This window comes from Hyperoodon ampullatus, assembly GCF_949752795.1.
Source record: "Hyperoodon ampullatus genome assembly, chromosome: 4".
Classification (NCBI taxonomy): domain Eukaryota; kingdom Metazoa; phylum Chordata; class Mammalia; order Artiodactyla; family Ziphiidae; genus Hyperoodon; species Hyperoodon ampullatus.
Genome location: NC_136917.1, coordinates 68,393,470 through 68,412,751, shown reverse-complemented (window position 1 = coordinate 68,412,751; position 19,282 = coordinate 68,393,470). Strand labels below are relative to the sequence as shown.

The window sequence follows — 19,282 nt, the reverse complement described above, 5'->3', positions numbered from 1 at the left end:
ACAGACTATTTTCAGTAGGTTGGGTACAAGTGAGCAGTAGAGGCCAAAGGATGGTATTGGCATTATTTTAAAGCAGTGGTTCTCAACTGGGGGCAAATTGCCAGTAAGTGCCCCCTGGGGGTATATGGCAATGTCTGGAAACATTTTTTTTGTTGTTGTTGTTGTTGTACGCGGGCCTCTCACTGTTGTGGGCTCAACCGTTGTGGAGCACAGGCTCCGGATGCGCAGGCCCAGCGGCCATGGCTCACGGGCCCAGCCGCTCCGCGGCACATGGGATCCTCCCGGACCGGGGCACGAACCCGCATCCCCCGCATCGGCAGGCGGACTCTCAACCACTGCGCCACCAGGGAAGCCCTGGAAACATTTTTGATTGTCAAAATTAGGGAGGTGCATGGTGATACTGGCATCTAGTGGGTAGAGGCCAGGGATGCTGCTAAACATCCTACAAATACACAAGATAGCCACCCCCCTCATTTAGAATGAAATAGTATCCATTCTAAATGTCAGCAATGCCAATTGAGAAACTCTGACATTTCTTTCTTTCTAAAAGATGAAACCCCTAATATCTAAAATCTAATTGTCTGTTTAGAGTCACAAGCCTATCTTCCCAGGACCTTCTGTTTAAGGAAACTTTGTTCATAATGTATACTTTTCTAATTCCAGCTAATTATAGTGCCTTACAGTGTTCATAAGTCAGAAGTTATTTGAGGGTGATTGCTTTTACTCGCTCAAAAACAGAATCCTCAGTTTGAATATAAAGTCCTGATTTTTACTCTTAAACCCCTTTATATTTTTTGCAATTCCCCGTCCAATTTCTCCTGGAAATTGGGTTGAGATAAAGGGAGGGCAAGACCTCAGATCCACGACTAGAGAGATAACTGTGTTTCATGGGGTGGAAAAACATGAAATTCTGAGTCTCGGATGGCCCTCCTAAGGAAGCATCGACTCCCACCGCTCTTCTTAGGGCATCGATCAGCCTGCCCGACTGGTTTTAAGATTACTGCCGCCGTCCTCAAGGACTGCCTGCCTCTGGACAAGACCGACAGGTAACGCGTCCCAGCAGTTTTAGCCGGGCAGCCCCGTGTCCCCAAGCACAGGCCCAAACTTCCGGAGCACACCGCTCGACGGTGGGCGGAGCGGGGTGGAAGGCGGGCCACAGATCTCCTCTGAGGACTAGAGCACCGGGCAGCCCAGGCAGGTCGAGGGTGTGCGAGGCGACCGGGCCCCTCGCGGCCCGCCGGAGGGGCCGCGCACCGCCGGAAGTTGGAGGGGGCGCTCGCTCGAGCGCCGGCCCCACAGCCCGGCCCTCCTTAGGGTCCGCCCTCCGCCGGGCAGGGAGGAGGGCGCGGGAGCCGTGGCCGCCAGGACCCGCCCCCTCGCCTTCCAGAGCAGGCGACAGGCGGCGCGGGGAGGCGGGGCCGCGGCTGCCGGCGGTGTCTGCGCCTCGCGGTTTCGGAGCTAGCAGACGCTCGGGGAACATGGCGGCGGCGGAGCCCGCGGTCCCGGCGCTCCCCAGCGGCGGTGGCGTGGGGGCGCCGTCGGGCACGGTCCCCGTGCTCTTCTGCTTCTCGGTCTTCGCGCGGCCCTCAGCCGTGCCGCACGGCGCGGGCTACGAGCTGCTCATCCAGAAGTTCCTCAGTCTGTATGGCGACCAGATCGACATGCACCGCAAATTCGTGGTGCAGCTCTTCGCGGAGGAGTGGGGCCAGTACGTGGACCTGCCCAAGGGCTTCGCGGTGAGCGAGCGCTGCAAGGTGCGCCTCGTACCGCTGCAGATCCAGGTGGGTTCCGCGGGAGGGCCGCGCGCCGAGCCGCAGCTCCCGGTCCCCGTGCGTCCCCGTCCCCGCGGCGCTCCTCAGGTGCCCCTCGGCGGCGGACCGTGCGCGGCTGGCCCGCTGGGAAGGGCCGTGCCGCTGTCGCAAGCCTCCGGGATGGCCCAGCGAAGGCGCCTGTCTGAAGGTGACGGTCACCGGCTGGCCTCGGCCGAAGACGGGGCGTGGGCCTCCCGGCTATTGGCGGCGCGCGCGAACGCCCCCACGTGTGTGGTCCTCAGCTGCCCGCATCCGCTTTGTGTGCCGGGAGCGAGTCCCAGCCTCCTGCGTAACCGAAGGGCTGTGCAGAGTAGCTGTGTTTTTATTTGGGTTGATGCAGAACCGGGGAAAAGAGATTGTGGGGAGTATTGGCCTTAGGGTTTGTTCCCGGAGTTGTGTTTACCACTTGCGGAAATACAAACTTCAGGAGTCATATCCTTTCACCCATCCTCTTCCCCAGTTTTCAGCTCCTTTGATCTTAAGTCTTTCCTAACCTTAAGTGAAATAACCTTGTTTAGCCTCTTCCTAGTAACTGTCAACTGAATCTGTTGATTACATATATACGTTGCCTACCTTGAAAAAGTCGTTTGACTCAGCACTGCAGCACCTTCTTAAATACCCGACTTTGGCTAGACCATTCTTTCCTGGTCGTGCTGGCCGAAAAAGTTGTCATACCTGAGGATTATTTTATGCCTTTTTAATATTTTTAAAAAGCCGTGCTCTAATACTACGCAGATCTGCCTCCTGTGTTCTTTTTATGCTCAGCTCAGAGGATTCACCGGAAGATTTATCCTGTTGAAAAGCAAGAACAAAAGGTGTATTTTAGGTACTACACCACCACCATTTTTTTGGGTTGAGAAACCGGTAAGCCATTTCTTTGGAAGACCAAACTGAAATGTGGGATTCAGGATTAGAATGCATTTTAATATTCAAGTGTCATTTTCTGAGGACTATTCTGTAGGTTTTGGTGGTTTGTTTGTTTGTTTTTCACTTGTAGTTGTCTGTGGAATTGGTCTTGTTTGCTATTACTCCAGCAAGTGATAGCAAAGGAAGGCCAGAAGCTTCCAAAGCAGATACTTTAACCAGAGGGCAAAGGCTATGAGATTCTGTGGTCAACCCTTGGAGAGCCAAAAGGGAGGCAGTTGATGTCTGATACCCTAGAATTTGCCCTGCTCTTGGGAGAGTTGTGGTTGGTAGGTGTTTACTACCACCCATTTTTATGCCTTCAAGAGTTTTCATGGCTGACACCTCTCTGCAGCCTTCCTTGTCAGTCTGTTTAGATTATTGCTGCCAAAATATGGAAGAAGCTGGATGCACCTTTGACAAATCCATTAATAAAGGGGAGAATCCAAATACTAGCTGAAGAGATCTGGAGCTTTACTGAGGATGCAGACTTCTTTGTGATGCATTTCCCGTAGTGGTTGGGAGGGAGAGTGGGCTGTTACCTAATAAAATGTTATGCCAAACTAGCACCCACCCCAAGTCTTTAAGACTTCCCCCTCCCCCAACAATGGGATTTCTTATTTTGAAAAATTTAAAGCCTGGATCTGAGAACTCTTTTTAACTTATCAGTTTAGAAGTTAATAAAATATATGTATATACCTGAAATGTCTTGTATATTCTCAAAAGGCATTATATAATTCAGGTCACATGTGGCTTTTGAAGTCTTTTGCTTGGTATTGGAGATAAAATATAGTTAATTTTGTGTGGTGGTGTTTAAAATAATAATTATAATATCACTACTCTGTCCCATTCTTTTAAAAATGTTATTTTTTCCCACTAAATAGTCCAATAATTCTTAAGCATCTGTTATAGGATACTTTATATATTTTAAAGTATTTAAAATATTTTTATATTTTTTCATTTTAATAATCACAATAGCTTGACTTCTTCAGCCAGGTGCCTCCCCCAGCTTAAAAATAGATAATGTGGAGGAATATACACACATATCATATATATCCATATACTTATTCTGATACCTATTTATATGAAGAGAGATATGTGTGTGTGTGTGTGTGTGTGTGTGTGTGTATGGATATTCTCAGAAGCAAAAGGGAAGGTACTTCTTTTCATGACCGTTTTACTATATTTTTTTGGAACCTGGCTGTGTAATCCTAGAGATATGGACATTTTATGGCTGGACGAGAACTTAGAGTTCACTCCACATTTGAATGGCAGCTGTAAGTGCCTGGCCCAGTGAATGTAAACATGGATAAGACCCAATTCTTGTTCCGTACCTAGTAATCTAACTCCTTCATTTTACCAAAGAGCAGAACATGTAGGAAATTGCCTGAGGTTCCATGGCAAAGCGTGTGAAGATCCTACAGCTGGCCATAGCATTTATGTTCTCTTTTCATGCTTAATGAAAATATCAAGCAGAATGGAAAACAAGCCACAAACTTGAACTTGTAACATCTTTTGTTTTGATGCTATTCATTGTTTCTGTGGAACAGATGCCTGTCACTCAGCAAGACTCAAGGTGACCTGTCAGTGAGGCCATGCTCTGGGTATGATAGGCCCCTTCTCCCAGAGGCAGGGATGAAGAGCATGTTTGGCCACATGTAATCCACAGCTTAAATAATGCCATTTATTATTTCTCCAAGAATAGGCCTTATGGCCTCTGTGGCCCTGGCTAACATACAATATATTCTAGAATGTATTCTTAATTTACACAGGGGTCCGAGTTTGCTTTCACGCTTGTTCTGACTGACGTTACTAGTGACCTTGTAAAACACAGTGGTTGCTTGTGCCACACTGTCTGCACTGGTGGTTGGTTAGTGGTTCTGTGGGGATTGATCTTTAAGACCCCCATTGCCAGCATTAGGCTGTGGTAACTTTTTAGTGTCTTCTTTTCTGAAATATTCTGTCCAAGTGACCGAGTGTCTGAAGACAGCTCATGTTTCAAGCACGGTTTATGTGTCTTCAGCCTTGTCAAAATGCTTGAAGTCTAAGGAATTTTGAGACGCAGGGGAAGAAATGTAAATGAGAGGATTATACAGTGGGAATTTAGGTCATTTTTATGACTTATAAGTGTTAATTTTTCACAAGGTATTTCCCAAGTTTTAACTAATGGAGAATCCAACCCTGGAAACTCATGTAAGTTTGATATGATACCACTACCAGTGTATTTTTCCAGCTTATCACCAGGGAGGGCAGAGCCCAAGTAGAAGAGAGGAAGAAAAGGACGTAGTAAGAATGACACCAGCGAGAGGATTTTACTTCGGTATGTAGGAAAGAAGGCTCTGGCAGCTTCGTGTGGGCAGAAGATACGGGCTTCCCTGGGAAGGTTATTTCTACTTTTTCCTGAGGTAGTTAATTGGGAAGGGATTCTGCTCCAGGTTTTACTTCTTGGAAGTTTATTAGTACTATGATTATTTTAAACAGAGGTGTAGACATTTTGTAGCTAGAAGAGACCCCAGAGTACATGGTGGGAAGGGAGAGAAGGCAGGTTTGGAAAGAAAGGGCAAAGGACTTGGGTCTCCCTTGGGCTTGCTAGTTGGAAGGTGGTGATTTTTGATTTCAGAACCTTTACTATGGAGCCTGTAGGAGGAGCAGGTAGATAAGCTAATGCTCAGAAGTCTTGAGTTAGAGAAGCAGGCAGGAACTATCTTGGGAGGCGCACAGTGTCAGCGGCACTGGAGAAAACAGCTGGATCCTGAGGGTATGATATTGTCTGCCCCGCCCACTTTTTAAAAATTTAACATTGCAGATTACTGCCCAAAGCATTGTACACATTTTGCCTCTTGTGGATACATTAGAGGCTACCTATAAATAAACTGTGTTTGAGTGGGAGCTAAACACAGTTTCCAAACTGTGTTTGGAAATTTTTTTCTTTTATTTAGTTTGCCAAGGGGAATCCAAAGTAGATTCAGATATCACTGTGTTCCTGGGATCTGGCCAGCGTCACCTTCTCTCCAACCTCAGGTACAATCTAAAGAAACCCATCGTCCTTAAGACTGAAATTGATGGAGTTGGCTGGCTTCCCTCAGGCAGTTAGAAAGCTCGCTGGAGTTGTAACCTCAATGCAAGTGACATTAGTGTTTACAGCAGGTGAGTAGGTTGTAAAATAAGAGTGAAATAAATATTCTCTTGCAGTCTAAATTAAAAAGCCCCAAACTGTTTTGCCAGGAGCAGATCATGTAATGGTCAGTCTTTTGGTGACATTTAGAAATCCACTTTATGAATCATTTCTTAATTCTGTAGACTATGTTAACATAAGTTAGGCAATATCAGTATTTCTTTCTATATATTTATTGTTTTCATAAGGGATTTTAGTAGTAAGTCGTATTTTAACCTCATTACAGAAGAACTATTTTTTAACATGTGCTGACCTTCAGAGCGTATGTTTCCTATAGGAGGGATACACAATAACCTAATACATTTATTGATTGATTTACATGAAGCTGATTTAATCCTTGAAACAGCCCTATGAGGTAGATACTATTTTTATTACTTTGTTACAGATTAAGAAGCAGCTGTTTGGAGATGTTAATGATTTGCTGCATTTCGTGTAATTGAAATTAGTGAAATGGACATTTGGACTCAGATTCTAATGCCCCTGGGCTGTCCTGTGTAGGCACTCTTGTAACCTGGGAGAGTCATGTCACAGAACTCTGTTTTGAGTCAGTATTGGAACAAAGCCTTACTATACCTGTGGTAATCAGGTTTCCTTGGAAACACTTCTCAGTGAAATAATGATACCTCATATCCCCTTCTAGACCCCTCTCCCAAGCACATCATGCCTATATTGTGACTATAATAGACTACTAAAATTTTGAAAACATCACATTTATAATTCCAAACTTTAATCATTCCTAAAGATATATAGTTTACTCACTGTAGTGGTTTGCTAGGTTGCTGCTGTAACAAAGTATAATACCACAAACTGAGTGGCTTATACAACAGAAATTTATTTTCTCATAATTCTGGAGGCTTTAGATCAGGTTTGGTTCCTTCTGAGGGCTGTGAAGAAGAAGCCGTTCCATGCCTCTCTCCTGGCTTTTGGTGGTTTGTTGGGAGTCTTTGGCATTGCGTGGCATGTAGACACGTCACCTTGATCTCTCCCTTCATGTTCACATGGCCTTCTCTGTGCCCAGATTTCCCCTTTTAATAAGGATGCCACTCCTGTTGGATTAGGCACCCACTCTACTCCAGTATGACCTCATCTTAACTAATTATGTTTTCAGTGACTGTTTCCAAATAAGGCCACTTTCTGAGGTACAGTACTGGTGGTTAGGAATTCAACATATGAATTTTAGAGCACACGATTCAACATACAACACTCACCATGCATTATGTTTACGGAGAGAACAGAAGTGGGGCACCATGTATCACTAAGCAAGGCCAGCCACTGTGTATGTGCCTGTCCTGAGTAACCGAGCAAGGGAAGAGCAGATTAATTGCAGATGTAGCAGCCGTTGTTAGAAAATGGTCAGAGCACATGTGGAAGTGAAGGAGGGTAGTAAATACTGTTATGATCGTGGTAATAATGAGACTTGGGGATGAAGAGTCTTTTGAATATGAAATCTAAGGTTGAATGCCAGCTAAGACAGTTCTTAAGAAAGTGGACAAAAAATTTATACTTGAAATTTATCTCTTAAACTGTTGCTTGAGGAAGCCATTGTGATCAACTTTTTGTATTGAAATATGTATATTGAAATACGTATTTGTTATGTGTATGTGTATGTGTAGGGATTTATGTATATAAATATGTGAAGGTGTGTGTATATACACATACTTATATGTGATTTCTTCATACTTCTTGAATATGTGTTGATCTGTAATTGTTTCACTTTTACTCATGATGGCACTTGGTCAAGGTCACTTTTAATTTGCTGTCTTGCAGTTGCAACATGTTTGACAATGAGCAGCACTTTTAGTTATGTACAAGGTTTTGGTTTAAGAGGAATTTCTGAGTCAAGTTACGAAGTCCCTGAATTACAGAGTCAGTGTGTAATTTAACAACAATTACTGAAATTCATGTGAATTTGGGGTGGATGTGGGAGTCAAGTTACGAAGTCCCTGAATTATAGAGTCAGTGTGTAATTTAACAACAATTACTGAAATTCATGTGGATTTGGCGTGGATGGAGGGTTTGGTTAGAGTTTTTATTTGTTTGTTTTTTGTTTTGGTAGCCTCAAATCCTCCTTTTTCTGTCTTGTAAGATATGGAGTTTATTCATAAAGTAGCATCTTTTCCCCCTACTACTATGGCATAGGGAGACCTTTTTTTTTTTTCATAAACTTTTAATTTTAGAATAGTGTTGATTTACAACAAAGTTGCAAAGGATAGTACAGAGAGCTCCTGTATACCTGACCTGGTTTCTCTTCTTGCTAACATCTTACATTACTGTGGCATATTTGTCACAGCTAAGGAACCAACATTGGTACATTACTATAAGCTGAGCGCCACACTTTAGTCAGATTTCACTAGCTTTTCCCTAATGTCCTTTTTCTGTCCCAGGATCCAATCCAGGATACTGATTACGTTTAGTTGTCATGTCTCCTTGGACTCCTCTGGGTTATGGCAGTTTCTCAGAGTTTCATTGTTGTTAATGACCTTGACAGTTTTAAGGAGTACTGATTAGATATTTTTGTAGAATGACCTCATTTTGGGTTTATCTGATGTTTTCCTCATGCTTCAACCAGGGTTGTGAGATTTTGAGAGGAAGATCATGAAGGTCATTCTCATCACATATCAAAGCTGAATACTGTCACCATGGATTACCTCAATCTTGATCACCTGGCTGAGGCCGTGTTCACCATTACCCTCCCTCTATACTCTGAAGAAGCAAATTACTAAGTGCAGGTCATATTCAAGGGGATGTCAACTCCTGGAGAGGAGAATGTCTAAGGCATTTTTGTTTCATGAAATTATAACCAGTCATTTCTGCATAAAAATATGCCTCACACGCTTATCTCTATGGTTTCTTTCTTTAACTGAAGGTTTATAGATGATGAATTCCTCTACTAGAAAGGATTTGCAGGGTGCTAAGGATTTCAGGGCTGCATTTTCTGACCTCCTCAATCTGTGTCTAATATGACATACGTATGATGTGGTCCCCTGCCTAGAACAGATGCCTCACAGCTGAAATGAGGTATAGGGAAGCACCAGGTAACAGGAACCCCAGGAGACCACAAGTCTGAATATTCTAGGATTTCTGAGTAGGTAAGTTTTTATTCCTTTAAGTATCCCAATTTTCAATATTTTGACCATTTTATATGGTAGTCCTAAAATATTATGTAACTTATTTTCTTAATGAGTGTGATAAAATGATTTTGTCCCAATTTATAACTTACATACAGCTTGTTACTCCTTCATTGGAGTCTAGACTGAGAGCTAGTTGAGTTTTGATCTGCTTTTATTGTATTTTTAATCTTTTCTTCCTCAGCTGTCATTTCTTGCTGCTATCAGTTTGCCTATCTTCAGCAGTTTCCTTTCAGATTTGCTGTTTCCAATCCTATGTTAATTTATAATCCAGACAACCAAACTTGTTAGGAATGTATACAGAGTTAGTCAATACAGTCTGAGATAAGATCTGAAAGCTGGAGATCAAAGCAAGTGTAGGCTGTGTGTTAGTGCATGGCCATCCAGCATACTTAGGCAACTGCCTGGGAGTTTTTGCCTGCTTGCTGGTATTCCCATGTAGTAGAATGGCAAAATTGCTAAGGTGCATTACAGTTACTTGAAACAAGACAGTTACAGCTAAACTGCTTTTCATAGTGTCCCCTCAACACATTGTGGATGACTAGGGACCCCTGGTTCAAATTTCTAAAAGACTATATATATATGGATTTTAAGCCTTTTGAGCCAAGATTTAATGTTTACTGAGAATTTAAGATACATGATCACAGTGACTGGTTTTCAACAAAGTACCCTAAGTACTTACATATACATCAGACTCATTGCTTTTGATAATGACCAAAATGGAAGCATGGTACTTGCATTAAAAATTTAAGTAAGGAAGCAGCCAAAGATGGCATATATAATTTAAGATGCTTGAATATTTATTTTAAACATACTTTATTGGCAGAATAGGAAAACCCTCCACATAGTGTTAGAATTAAAGATGACACTCGCATTCTGACATGAACTTGGTGTTGGACTGTACATGGTTAATCAGTGCACACCTATAGAGTTAATACCAGAGGGAGATTAAGGTGCCGGAGTCCTTCAGACCAGGACACAGATAAATAAAAGTTCAAACTGACTAGAACAGTCATACTGTTAAGGATAAAAGATTCCTTTTGATGATTCATTTAATTCTTGTAATTGTTTCTTGGGAGTATGCCATGTGCACAGATACTAAGGCAGAGTCTAGGGCCAGGCTGGTGGTGAAGCCACCACCATGTAATCAGGACTCAGGTTCCTCTATAAAATTGTGAGTAATTATTGTCTGTGGGTGGGTTAGGTTAATTAGAGGGGAGACTTACAGGGTGCCTAGTAAGAGTAGTGGCATGGGTTCATTCATGATCAAACTGCATCCTTTCCAGAGCTTTCTCTAATTTGAGAAGGTAGAAAGAAAAGTACCATGGATTTTTAAGAATTAAATTCTTGTATTCAACAGTGATTTTTCACTTTTTGGTAGATCCATATTGGGCCCAAGTTGTTATAATAGACCACCTACAGCAATTAATGTAAAGCATGGTAATCTGATACCCAGTTTTCATCTTAATTCATTGACTTTCCCGATTGTGATAAATATGTGTAAGAATTCAGATGTCAAATTTATGTCTTTCCATTTGACAGTGGTGATGTGCTTGGCATCATTTCATTGAATTTTTTTTGAAGTCTAAGAAGTTATTCTTGAGAATACCAACTTAATATTTCTGTGTTGATGATAGCAGGATATCTAGATTTGTTTCTGTTTTTTTAGTTTTTTGTTCCATAATCTTTGCTACAGATTATTTAAATTTTATTCTTTGTTCTTGTAAGCAATGCCATCATCAGATTTAAGTTTTTTTACTGTTTTTTTATTATAAAAGTAATACATATTTTTAAATAACATTTAGCAAATGTTTTAAAATAGCATTTGAAAAATAAAAGAAAGGTATTAAGAAAAAATGTTATCAACATCCCTAACTATATAACCACGTGTTCATATTTTCATATATTTGCTTCTACTTTTTATTCATATTTTTACATTATTGAAATACTATTGAACTGTGCTCTGTTTTTAAAATTAACATTAGATTATGGCATTTCTTCTTAAATGGTGCACGTTTTTTGAAAACATATACATATGTTATTTTAATAGGCTAAAAAATGTTTGTCATGTGAATGTGTTAAAATTTGTGAAATCATTTTTGTATTGGTTCTCGGTTTATTTCTAATTTTCACTATTAAAAGCAATTCAGTGGACATCTTTGGGGATAATTTTTTTTTCCTGTTATTCATATCATTTCTCTTAGACAATAGTTGTAGAAATGGATTTAATGGGTCAAACAGTAGGAATGTTTTTCTCTCTTTACTGACCTCCAGCTGAAAATAAATGTCATTGTATAACAAATGCTAAGTCATTCTTTTTTTCTTTTTTCCTCAGCTCACTACCCTGGGAAATCTTACACCTTCAAGCACTGTGTTTTTCTGCTGTGATATGCAGGAAAGGTTCAGACCAGCCATCAAGTATTTTGGAGATATTATTAGTGTGGGACAGAGATTGGTATGCTTGCTTGTTCATTTTTTCCAATTTGCTAAAGCATGATTCATACACAAACATATGTATATTGCTACTTATCTTTGTGTGTTTTTTTTCCTCCAGTTACAAGGGGCCCGGATTTTAGGAATTCCAGTTATTGTAACAGAACAGTACCCTAAAGGTCTTGGAAGCACTGTTCAAGAAATTGATTTAACGGGTGTAAAACTGGTACTTCCAAAGACCAAGTTTTCAATGGTATTACCAGAAGTAGAAGCAGCATTAGCAGAGATTCCTGGAGTCAGGAGTGTTGTGTTATTTGGAGTAGAAGTGAGTACCTCTTGTTCTGTTTTGGACACAATATCATTTGTAGAAAACTTGTTATTTCCAGAATGTAATTTTGTATATAGAATACCATGTAGGTAACTGATAGAAAATAGCTACCGTTTTTTAAGTGTTGACTACTTGCATGGCACTGATCTAAACACTTTATATATATTAATTTGTTGACCTCTCACAGAAATCCTCTGAGCTAAGTACTTTTGGTCTTATACTGTAGGTGAGAAAACTCAAACACAGATGCTATGTGTCTTGCCCAAGGTCACAGAGTTAGTTAAAGTTAGATGAAGCTGCATTTGAATCTAGGTTGATTGATTCTTGGGCCTTTACTTTGAACCCCAACTTTTGGAACACATTTTCACCAAAGACAGTATGTTTATTTATGTGTTATAGGAGCTCACCTTGGTCATGTTTTTGTTTTAGAAAAACCTTAGAAGTCATGTAGTTAATTGTCCTTCACATTTGAATCATGTGTACCTATTTTTTTAAAGGAAAAAAAATACTCATGGATTCCTAATGCTGATTAAAATGATTTTTTGTTTGGTTTGTTTTTTTGACATGTAGAAACAGAATATAAGTATTTATTCATAGCTTTTAAACACCTCTTGAACTAAAATTTTAAAATTATGAAAACTGTAAAAACAGTGAAATCCAAATAATATTAATTTAAGACATCCATGATGTTTTGATAGTAGGTTTCAGAGTAGTAGGTTTTAATAGTAGAAGATGTAGCCTCAGGTTTAGATATATATTAAATATTTCTGTATTTTGACTTAAATAATGATAAAATAAAGGAAGCCTATTTGTATAAATATGTCACACCAAATGCTGACTTTTGCGCTTTTCTTGCTTGTTCATCATTAGACCTCATGTCTAATCAAAATCATCTTTGAGCAGTCCTCCAGTGCTAATTTTAATGAGTTGTCAGTTGATAATTCTCCACAGCCCTCTTGTCATATGAAGATAAGGTTGGTTGGCATTATTAAAATCTGCTTTCATTGGTTATATAATCCACTTACTGTTGGAGCATGTTTTTACTCTTTATTCTCTGCTGATGAATTGTTACAAGTTCATACTTAGAAAGATGGAATCTGTATAATTCATTTTCTGGTGATGTATACTGGGTATTTTTTGCCTGTGCTACAAGTTATTTTTAACTTGGCCTACCTTTACTACTGGGTGCCTTATAACAACTCAGTTTTCCCACCATTATCTCAATTGGCAGTACTGCAAACGCGTTCTTTGTGTTAGGCACTTGGTGTGAATACAGAAATAAACCCAACTGCGAGTGGCATCAAAACTGAGTGGTAGTAGTCAGCCATATGAAGGTCATCCAGATGACATAGATGAAAATCTTTTAAAAAAAAAGTGCTCACAGAGCTCTAAGAATATGTTCAAGGTTCCCAGTACAAAGAACATTGATGTAATGCAGTCCCTGACTTAACAAAGAGGCAGCCAAAGCCAGAAATGTTGTTTATGCTCAAGATCACTAGTGAGTTGGAGGCAAAACTAGATGTGGACAAGGCCATTAGACCTGTAGTGCTCTTTCTGCTCTACCGTGTTGCTGCACATTTGTAAAATACTTGTAGTTTACCATGTTATTACATATGGTTTTTACTTTCCTACTAGACCCATGTGTGCATCCAGCAGACAGCTCTGGAGCTCGTTGGCAGAGGTATCGAGGTTCATATTGTCGCTGATGCCACGTCGTCGAGAAGCATGATGGACAGGATGTTTGCTCTTGAGGTAATTGTCCTGCTTTAAAATAAATCGTTAGCCAGGGCTTCCAAGTAAATTTGGAGAGTATTAAATATGTAACAGCAGTGAAAGATTTACCTCTTAAATTTGAGCTTGGTCTGACAACAATCAGACTGATTTCCGGGGTTTCTACTACGCACGACAAACCTCTGAGGTCTCCCCATCATATCCTGTTTTACATCTTCTGTCTTTATTTCTAGATGTCTAGTGATTCCAAACGCTCCTTTACATCTTCTGTTGTAACTTGCTAGTTTTGCACATGAACTAAGAGGCATTCCAGTAAGCTTACTCTGAACTACTGAAAGATTTGCAAATTAACAACAGTTCACCTAGGCTTAACTCGGCCAGGGTCTAGCCAACACCTAGGGTATGGTGGGCCGAAGCCTGGTTCAGCCATGTGTTAGATTTCCTCAGACTTGAATTTTTGGGGATAGGGGGTGTGTCTCTTACTGTGGGCACCACTCACACACAGTGTTTAATGGCTGTCTGCGTGGAGTGTCAAGATATACTTCAGAGTCAGGGAGTTGATGACTTTCATCAGTGTTGCATAACAGTAGCCTTACGTAAGTATTGCCTATTCCGAGACTGTTGAAAAACAAACTCCCTCAATTAATCCCACTGACTCAAGTCAGTGGGGAGGGCTGATGCAGAAGCAGGCGGGTGGCTGGCAGCAGCAGTGGTTTTAAGGCCCTGGTTGGCCATCCCTTCTCTTATTCCTGAGCAGTGAGTCCTATTTTGCGATTACAGGTGGAAATGGTTTTATTTATTTTATTCAACTATTTTCAAGTCCACTTGGACTACTGGGTTCTCTGGTTAGTTAGATACTAAGTGTTGCTTCTTCCCTTCTCAGCAGAGATCTTTAAGCTGTTCTTACAGTCATAGTTAGTTTCCACTTTTCAAATTTCCTTAGTAATCTGAGTTTAAACACTTCCACTGTCAGATCCGAGCTACCTTGGCAGGCAGCTCTTTTCTTCTCTGAATACCTTTATGGTAATGCTGAGGTCCAGAATTTGAAGTGTTTCCAAGGAAGCGAAAAACTAAGAACATACAAAACCAAAAATTTTCCTTGCTTGTAAAGAGATTTCAAGAACTTTTGTCCTACATTCAAGTTTTTTTAGACGCCTTTATTATGCCATTTATTACAGAAAATTTTGATTGTTGGCAGTTCTGTGTTCTACCAAGACTCAGAATAAAAACAGCCATTTACCATCTGAGCCTCATTCTTTTGGAGGTAGTCTGTAATCTTACTGATTAGGAGGAGTCTAAACAGTGGAGGGATAATACGGGTTTGAATTCAGGTTCTGGCATTTTGTAAACTTGTGTCCTTGGACAAATTACCTAATATCTTTGCCTCAGATTTCTCATTGGTGATGTGAAATAAAATTCATATTTTTATGGCAAGACAAGAAAAATTTAAACATGAAAAAATTTTCTTCGCCCTTTGGCCTCCTCTCTCCTCCCTACTGTGCATTGTGTATCTAAAGTATACATCGACCAAACCTCCCATCAGCAGAAATACCTGCTCAACCATAAAGAGCCGACAACCCCTTAAAAGATAACATTCCTTCTTGATCTTCTAAAGGGTCACATGACCCACCACAATGGCACTTAGATCTGGATTATGTAAACTGTCAATAATATGTCATTTAATGTACAGCCCTCTGTCTCAATTTATGTAACTGCTTTGACTTCTAACGGGTGGACCAGTTCTCAGAGCTTTCTGAGGGGCTGTTCCCTGATTATAATCCTCACTTTGGCTTGAATAAAATTTTCCATTTCTTCCTTTTTTTTTAATTGGAGTATAATTGCTTTACAATGTTGTGTTAGTTTCTGCTGTACAATGAAGTGAGTCAGCTATATGTATACCTATGTCCCCTCCCTCTTGGACCTCCCTCCCACCCATCTAGGTCGTCACAAAGCACCGAGCCAAGCTACCTGTGCTTTATAGCGTGTTCCTGCTAGCTATCTATTTTATGCATGGTAGTGTATATATATCAATCCTAATCTCCCAATTCATCCCACCCTCACCTTCCCCCACTGTGTCCACATGTCCGTTCTCTAAGTCTGTGTCTCTATTCCTGCCTTGCAAATAGGTTCATCTGTTTCTTTCTTAGATTGATGGATTAATTTCTTGTCGACTGTGAAATAGAAATAATAGTCATTATGTGGGAGGATTTTTGTGAAGATTAAATGAAATAATGTATCGATAGCACTTAGTACAGTGTCTGATATGGTAAACACTCAAATGTTAGCTGTTGCTTTTATTTTTACTGTAGCTATTATTTGTTTTTGTTGTCTTCATGAGGTTCATCTGATCAGAAAAGTATAAGCATATATCAGCTTCCAAGACCCAGAAGGGACTAGTCCTGAGAAGTTCTGAGGAGGGAAGGAAGGAATATGGTCTGGGGTGGATTTGGAAGAGCCTGGAGCAGCCAGTATTGCCTTGGCTTACAGTGCTGAAGTTGAAAGGGAGAGAAGAAACAGGTTAGGTGGTGATGGGGGAAGATGTGTGCCACATTTCAGATTTTTCCTCTTAGTCTTAATTTGCTATGGAGGTGTTTTAGTCCCTCAGTCCCTGGGAGAAATGTTAAGTCTCCTTTTTTCTTCTGTGACTATGAAGGTGAAATAGAGCTCTGGTCTGCTCCCCTTCTTTTTTTCCTTGAGAACACAACTACTTAAGGTCATTCCTGAGACCCCATATTGCCTGTTAAGACCATTGTACTAATAAGATTTATAGTTACTGTTATTAAAACTTCTCTGCCAGGATCTGTGGTGTGTGCTTTATTCCACAAAATTTTTTGAGCACCTACCATCTGACAGGCATTTTCCTTTCAACTTACAATTGTAGAGTAAATGTGAGATAAAATAGAATAAAACCGTCTCTTGAACTTGATGTCCGTGTACTTCTGGGGAGTCGTTAGTGTTGCTTGGGAATTTAATGGGTTTAGTCTTTTTTTTTTTCCCCACCCTCTCTGAGGCTGTCTTGGCTTTGTGTTCTTGCATTTTTAGGTTTGTGGGTCAGAGTAACCTTTCCTTTGGCCTAGTTGGACTGGTTTTGCATGTGTAAGGGAAGAACTCAGGAAGCCTGTTAAGCCATGTACCCATTTGCATTAAATAGCTGGAGTTTTAATTGCCCCTTCTAAAGCCAGGAGATAAAGTGAGTGTGGGACCAGTATTGTAGGTGTCCTCATAGCTCAAGGTGGCGGGCAGGAACCTTCCAGTGTCTGGAAAAAGTGCTGCTGTTCTCTTTCTGCTCAGGTACCCTTCTAGGTTGGGGCTGGGAAGGCACCGTGGGAAGATGGCACCATGGGAAGATCTGTTAGTCTGATCTAAAGACTTTGCATTCTTAGCAAAGGGGTGAGCCACACCCTCCCCTGACACAGGTTCTTGGCTTGATTACTTTTGAATGCAATCAGTATTGGGCATATCTCAGTCTTGAAGTTAAATAATTGTATGTAAGTTTCTGTTTACTAAAGTGTTTTTCTGTGTGCCTCTAGTGTCCCAGCTTGCCCCTGCCACGGTGTGCGGCCTCACAGCCTCCCTGAGGGTTGTTGGCTTAGGGTGGATCCGTTGCTGCTCTAGTTTGGTCAGGAGAGCACTATGGAAAAAAGCTGCCTTCTTCCTGGGTCATCACATTCCTTCCTCAGACCTGGAAACAGTTTTCTGTCCTTCCTGCCTCATGAAGGAACTAGAAAGATGACTGAGAGCTGACATTTGTTTGCACTTTGGAATATAGAAGGCACTTTCACAGACATTGAAAGTATGATTCAGATTCAGACTGACGGATTGAAAGTCCATTGATTCAACAGGGAGCAGTAAGGAAGGCAGGGCAGCCAGGGAGAGAGCTGCGTTTGGATGGCTGGACATTCACGGCACCGAGCTGCAGCTAGTCTTATTCCCCACCCTGCTGTCTGAAGCAAGCACACAGTCCTTTGAGATTCTGAGGGTTTGATACAATAGTCAGGAGTTGACTGAAAAGCAAGGAGGAGGAAATTAGTTTCCAGAAGTCTTTAAAGAACTCAGTGATGACTCATCCTCTGGGATTTGTCCCAACATAAAGGACACTAGCAGCCTCACTTATTTCTTCCTCTTTCCTATGTAACCCTCTGCTGTTTCTTCATTTCTCCAGAGCTGTGGTCAGCCTGCTCTGCACACTCCTGTGCTGGTGTTTGAGGTCCAAGCTTGCTATCTGATAAGTAGGGTATGGCTTACACTCCCTTCCGCATCCTTGGGGATAAAAAGGAAGAGTCTGCCAGTGGGAAGGTTGGATCTCTGGATCTGCAGCCATTTGAAGGGTTTACTTTGGCTCCATTGGGATGTCCTGTTTATTCAGGTGACTCCCTTTATGACGAGACACTGATCCACGTCTTTTCCTCCAACTTGTGTAGGAATCGTGTCTAACCACCTCATCTTCTAAGGCTCTTACAGTGAATGTTGCTTGGGGTAACAAACAGTTGGTCTGTTTTTTTCCCTAAGGTTTCTGATAAATACATCCAGAAAAGGATCTCTGCTCTAGAATTCTCCTCCCATTCCCCTCTCCCACCCTTTTCTCCACTTTCTCTTCTTTGCCCGCCTCCTTCCCTTTCCCTCCTCCCCTTCCTTGAGATTTCTGTCCTTAGCTCTTTATTATGATTCCACTGGAACAATTTGGCAAGGATGTTCTTTCACCTGTCAATGAAACTCTATACAACCTTAAATTTTATACTCCTGTTTATGATTCTAAAAAGCTTACAGTGGTGGCAATGGTAGTGGTTCTGTTGTCGTCCAGGGGCACATTCTAAAACCTCACATGAGGCTCCTCTACCACCAGCATTTCTTACTTATGGGAAGGGCATGCAGTTTAATGTCAGATATTTGGAGAGAGGAAAAAAAGAAGTTAAGAATCATTGTTTTACCGTCCTTAGCCTTGATTTCCCTCTGTCCCTGGTGCATATAAGTGAGAATATTGGCAAGTGAGAATATTGGCTGCCTATTCTCTTTTACTTGTTTCTAGTCCTTATTACTAATATTGAGAACCATCATAAAGGGTTTGTGGTGTGGCTAGTTTGAAATCTCTCCTCATCTCTGAATTTCATGGTATGGCTAAGGGCCATGGTTTTGATAGAGGACACTAATCATTGTGTCCTGGCATGCTTTTTGCTGTTTTAATACAGTGTTCATTCTCATGCTTAATTTCTTGATTTGTCTTTTTGTTTTTTTAAAGCGTCTTGCTCGAACTGGGATCATAGTGACTACAAGTGAAGCTGTTCTGCTACAGCTGGTGGCTGATAAAGATCATCCAAAATTCAAGGAAATTCAAAATCTAATTAAGGCGAGTGCTCCAGAGTCGGGTCTGCTTTCCAAAGTATAAGACATGTGAAGAACTGGTATGCTACTCACCGTCAGGTGACAGGACTGTAAGCCCAGACAAGCTCATGTCTCTAGTAGAATTAAAACGTTAAGTCAAAAATTGGCTCCTTTTTTGCGCCTCTTAGTAAAACTTAACCAATTAGACCATTTGGGTACCAGCATTTAGTTACAAATGTCAAAGGCTTCAGGTGCTGCTTACCTTCTTTTTATGTTAATGTGCTTTTATTTATTAAAAAAATTATAATGGAGGTGCCTGTTTTCTCTATACCATATACACCGATCATACTTTCAAAAGTGCACACTCTTGTGAAATTTTCTTAAATTGTGCACAGTTAAAGATCTACCAGTAATAGTTTGACTTTTGTATTATTGTAAGGTGTATGTTATAATG

General features: G+C 41.1%; 1 protein-coding gene across 1 annotated transcript; it reads left to right on the top strand.

Annotated features, from left to right (window-relative positions):
- Positions 1-1,478: 1,478 nt before the first annotated feature.
- On the top strand, positions 1,479-18,985 carry ISOC1 (isochorismatase domain containing 1; the record flags this gene model as incomplete). Its single annotated transcript, XM_079704093.1, has 5 exons — positions 1,479-1,781; positions 11,353-11,472; positions 11,572-11,775; positions 13,414-13,530; positions 18,746-18,985. The coding sequence occupies 5 exons, from the start codon at positions 1,479-1,481 to the stop codon at positions 18,890-18,892; spliced, it is 891 nt and encodes a 296-aa protein (XP_079560219.1). The 3' UTR covers positions 18,893-18,985.
- Positions 18,986-19,282: the final 297 nt, after the last annotated feature.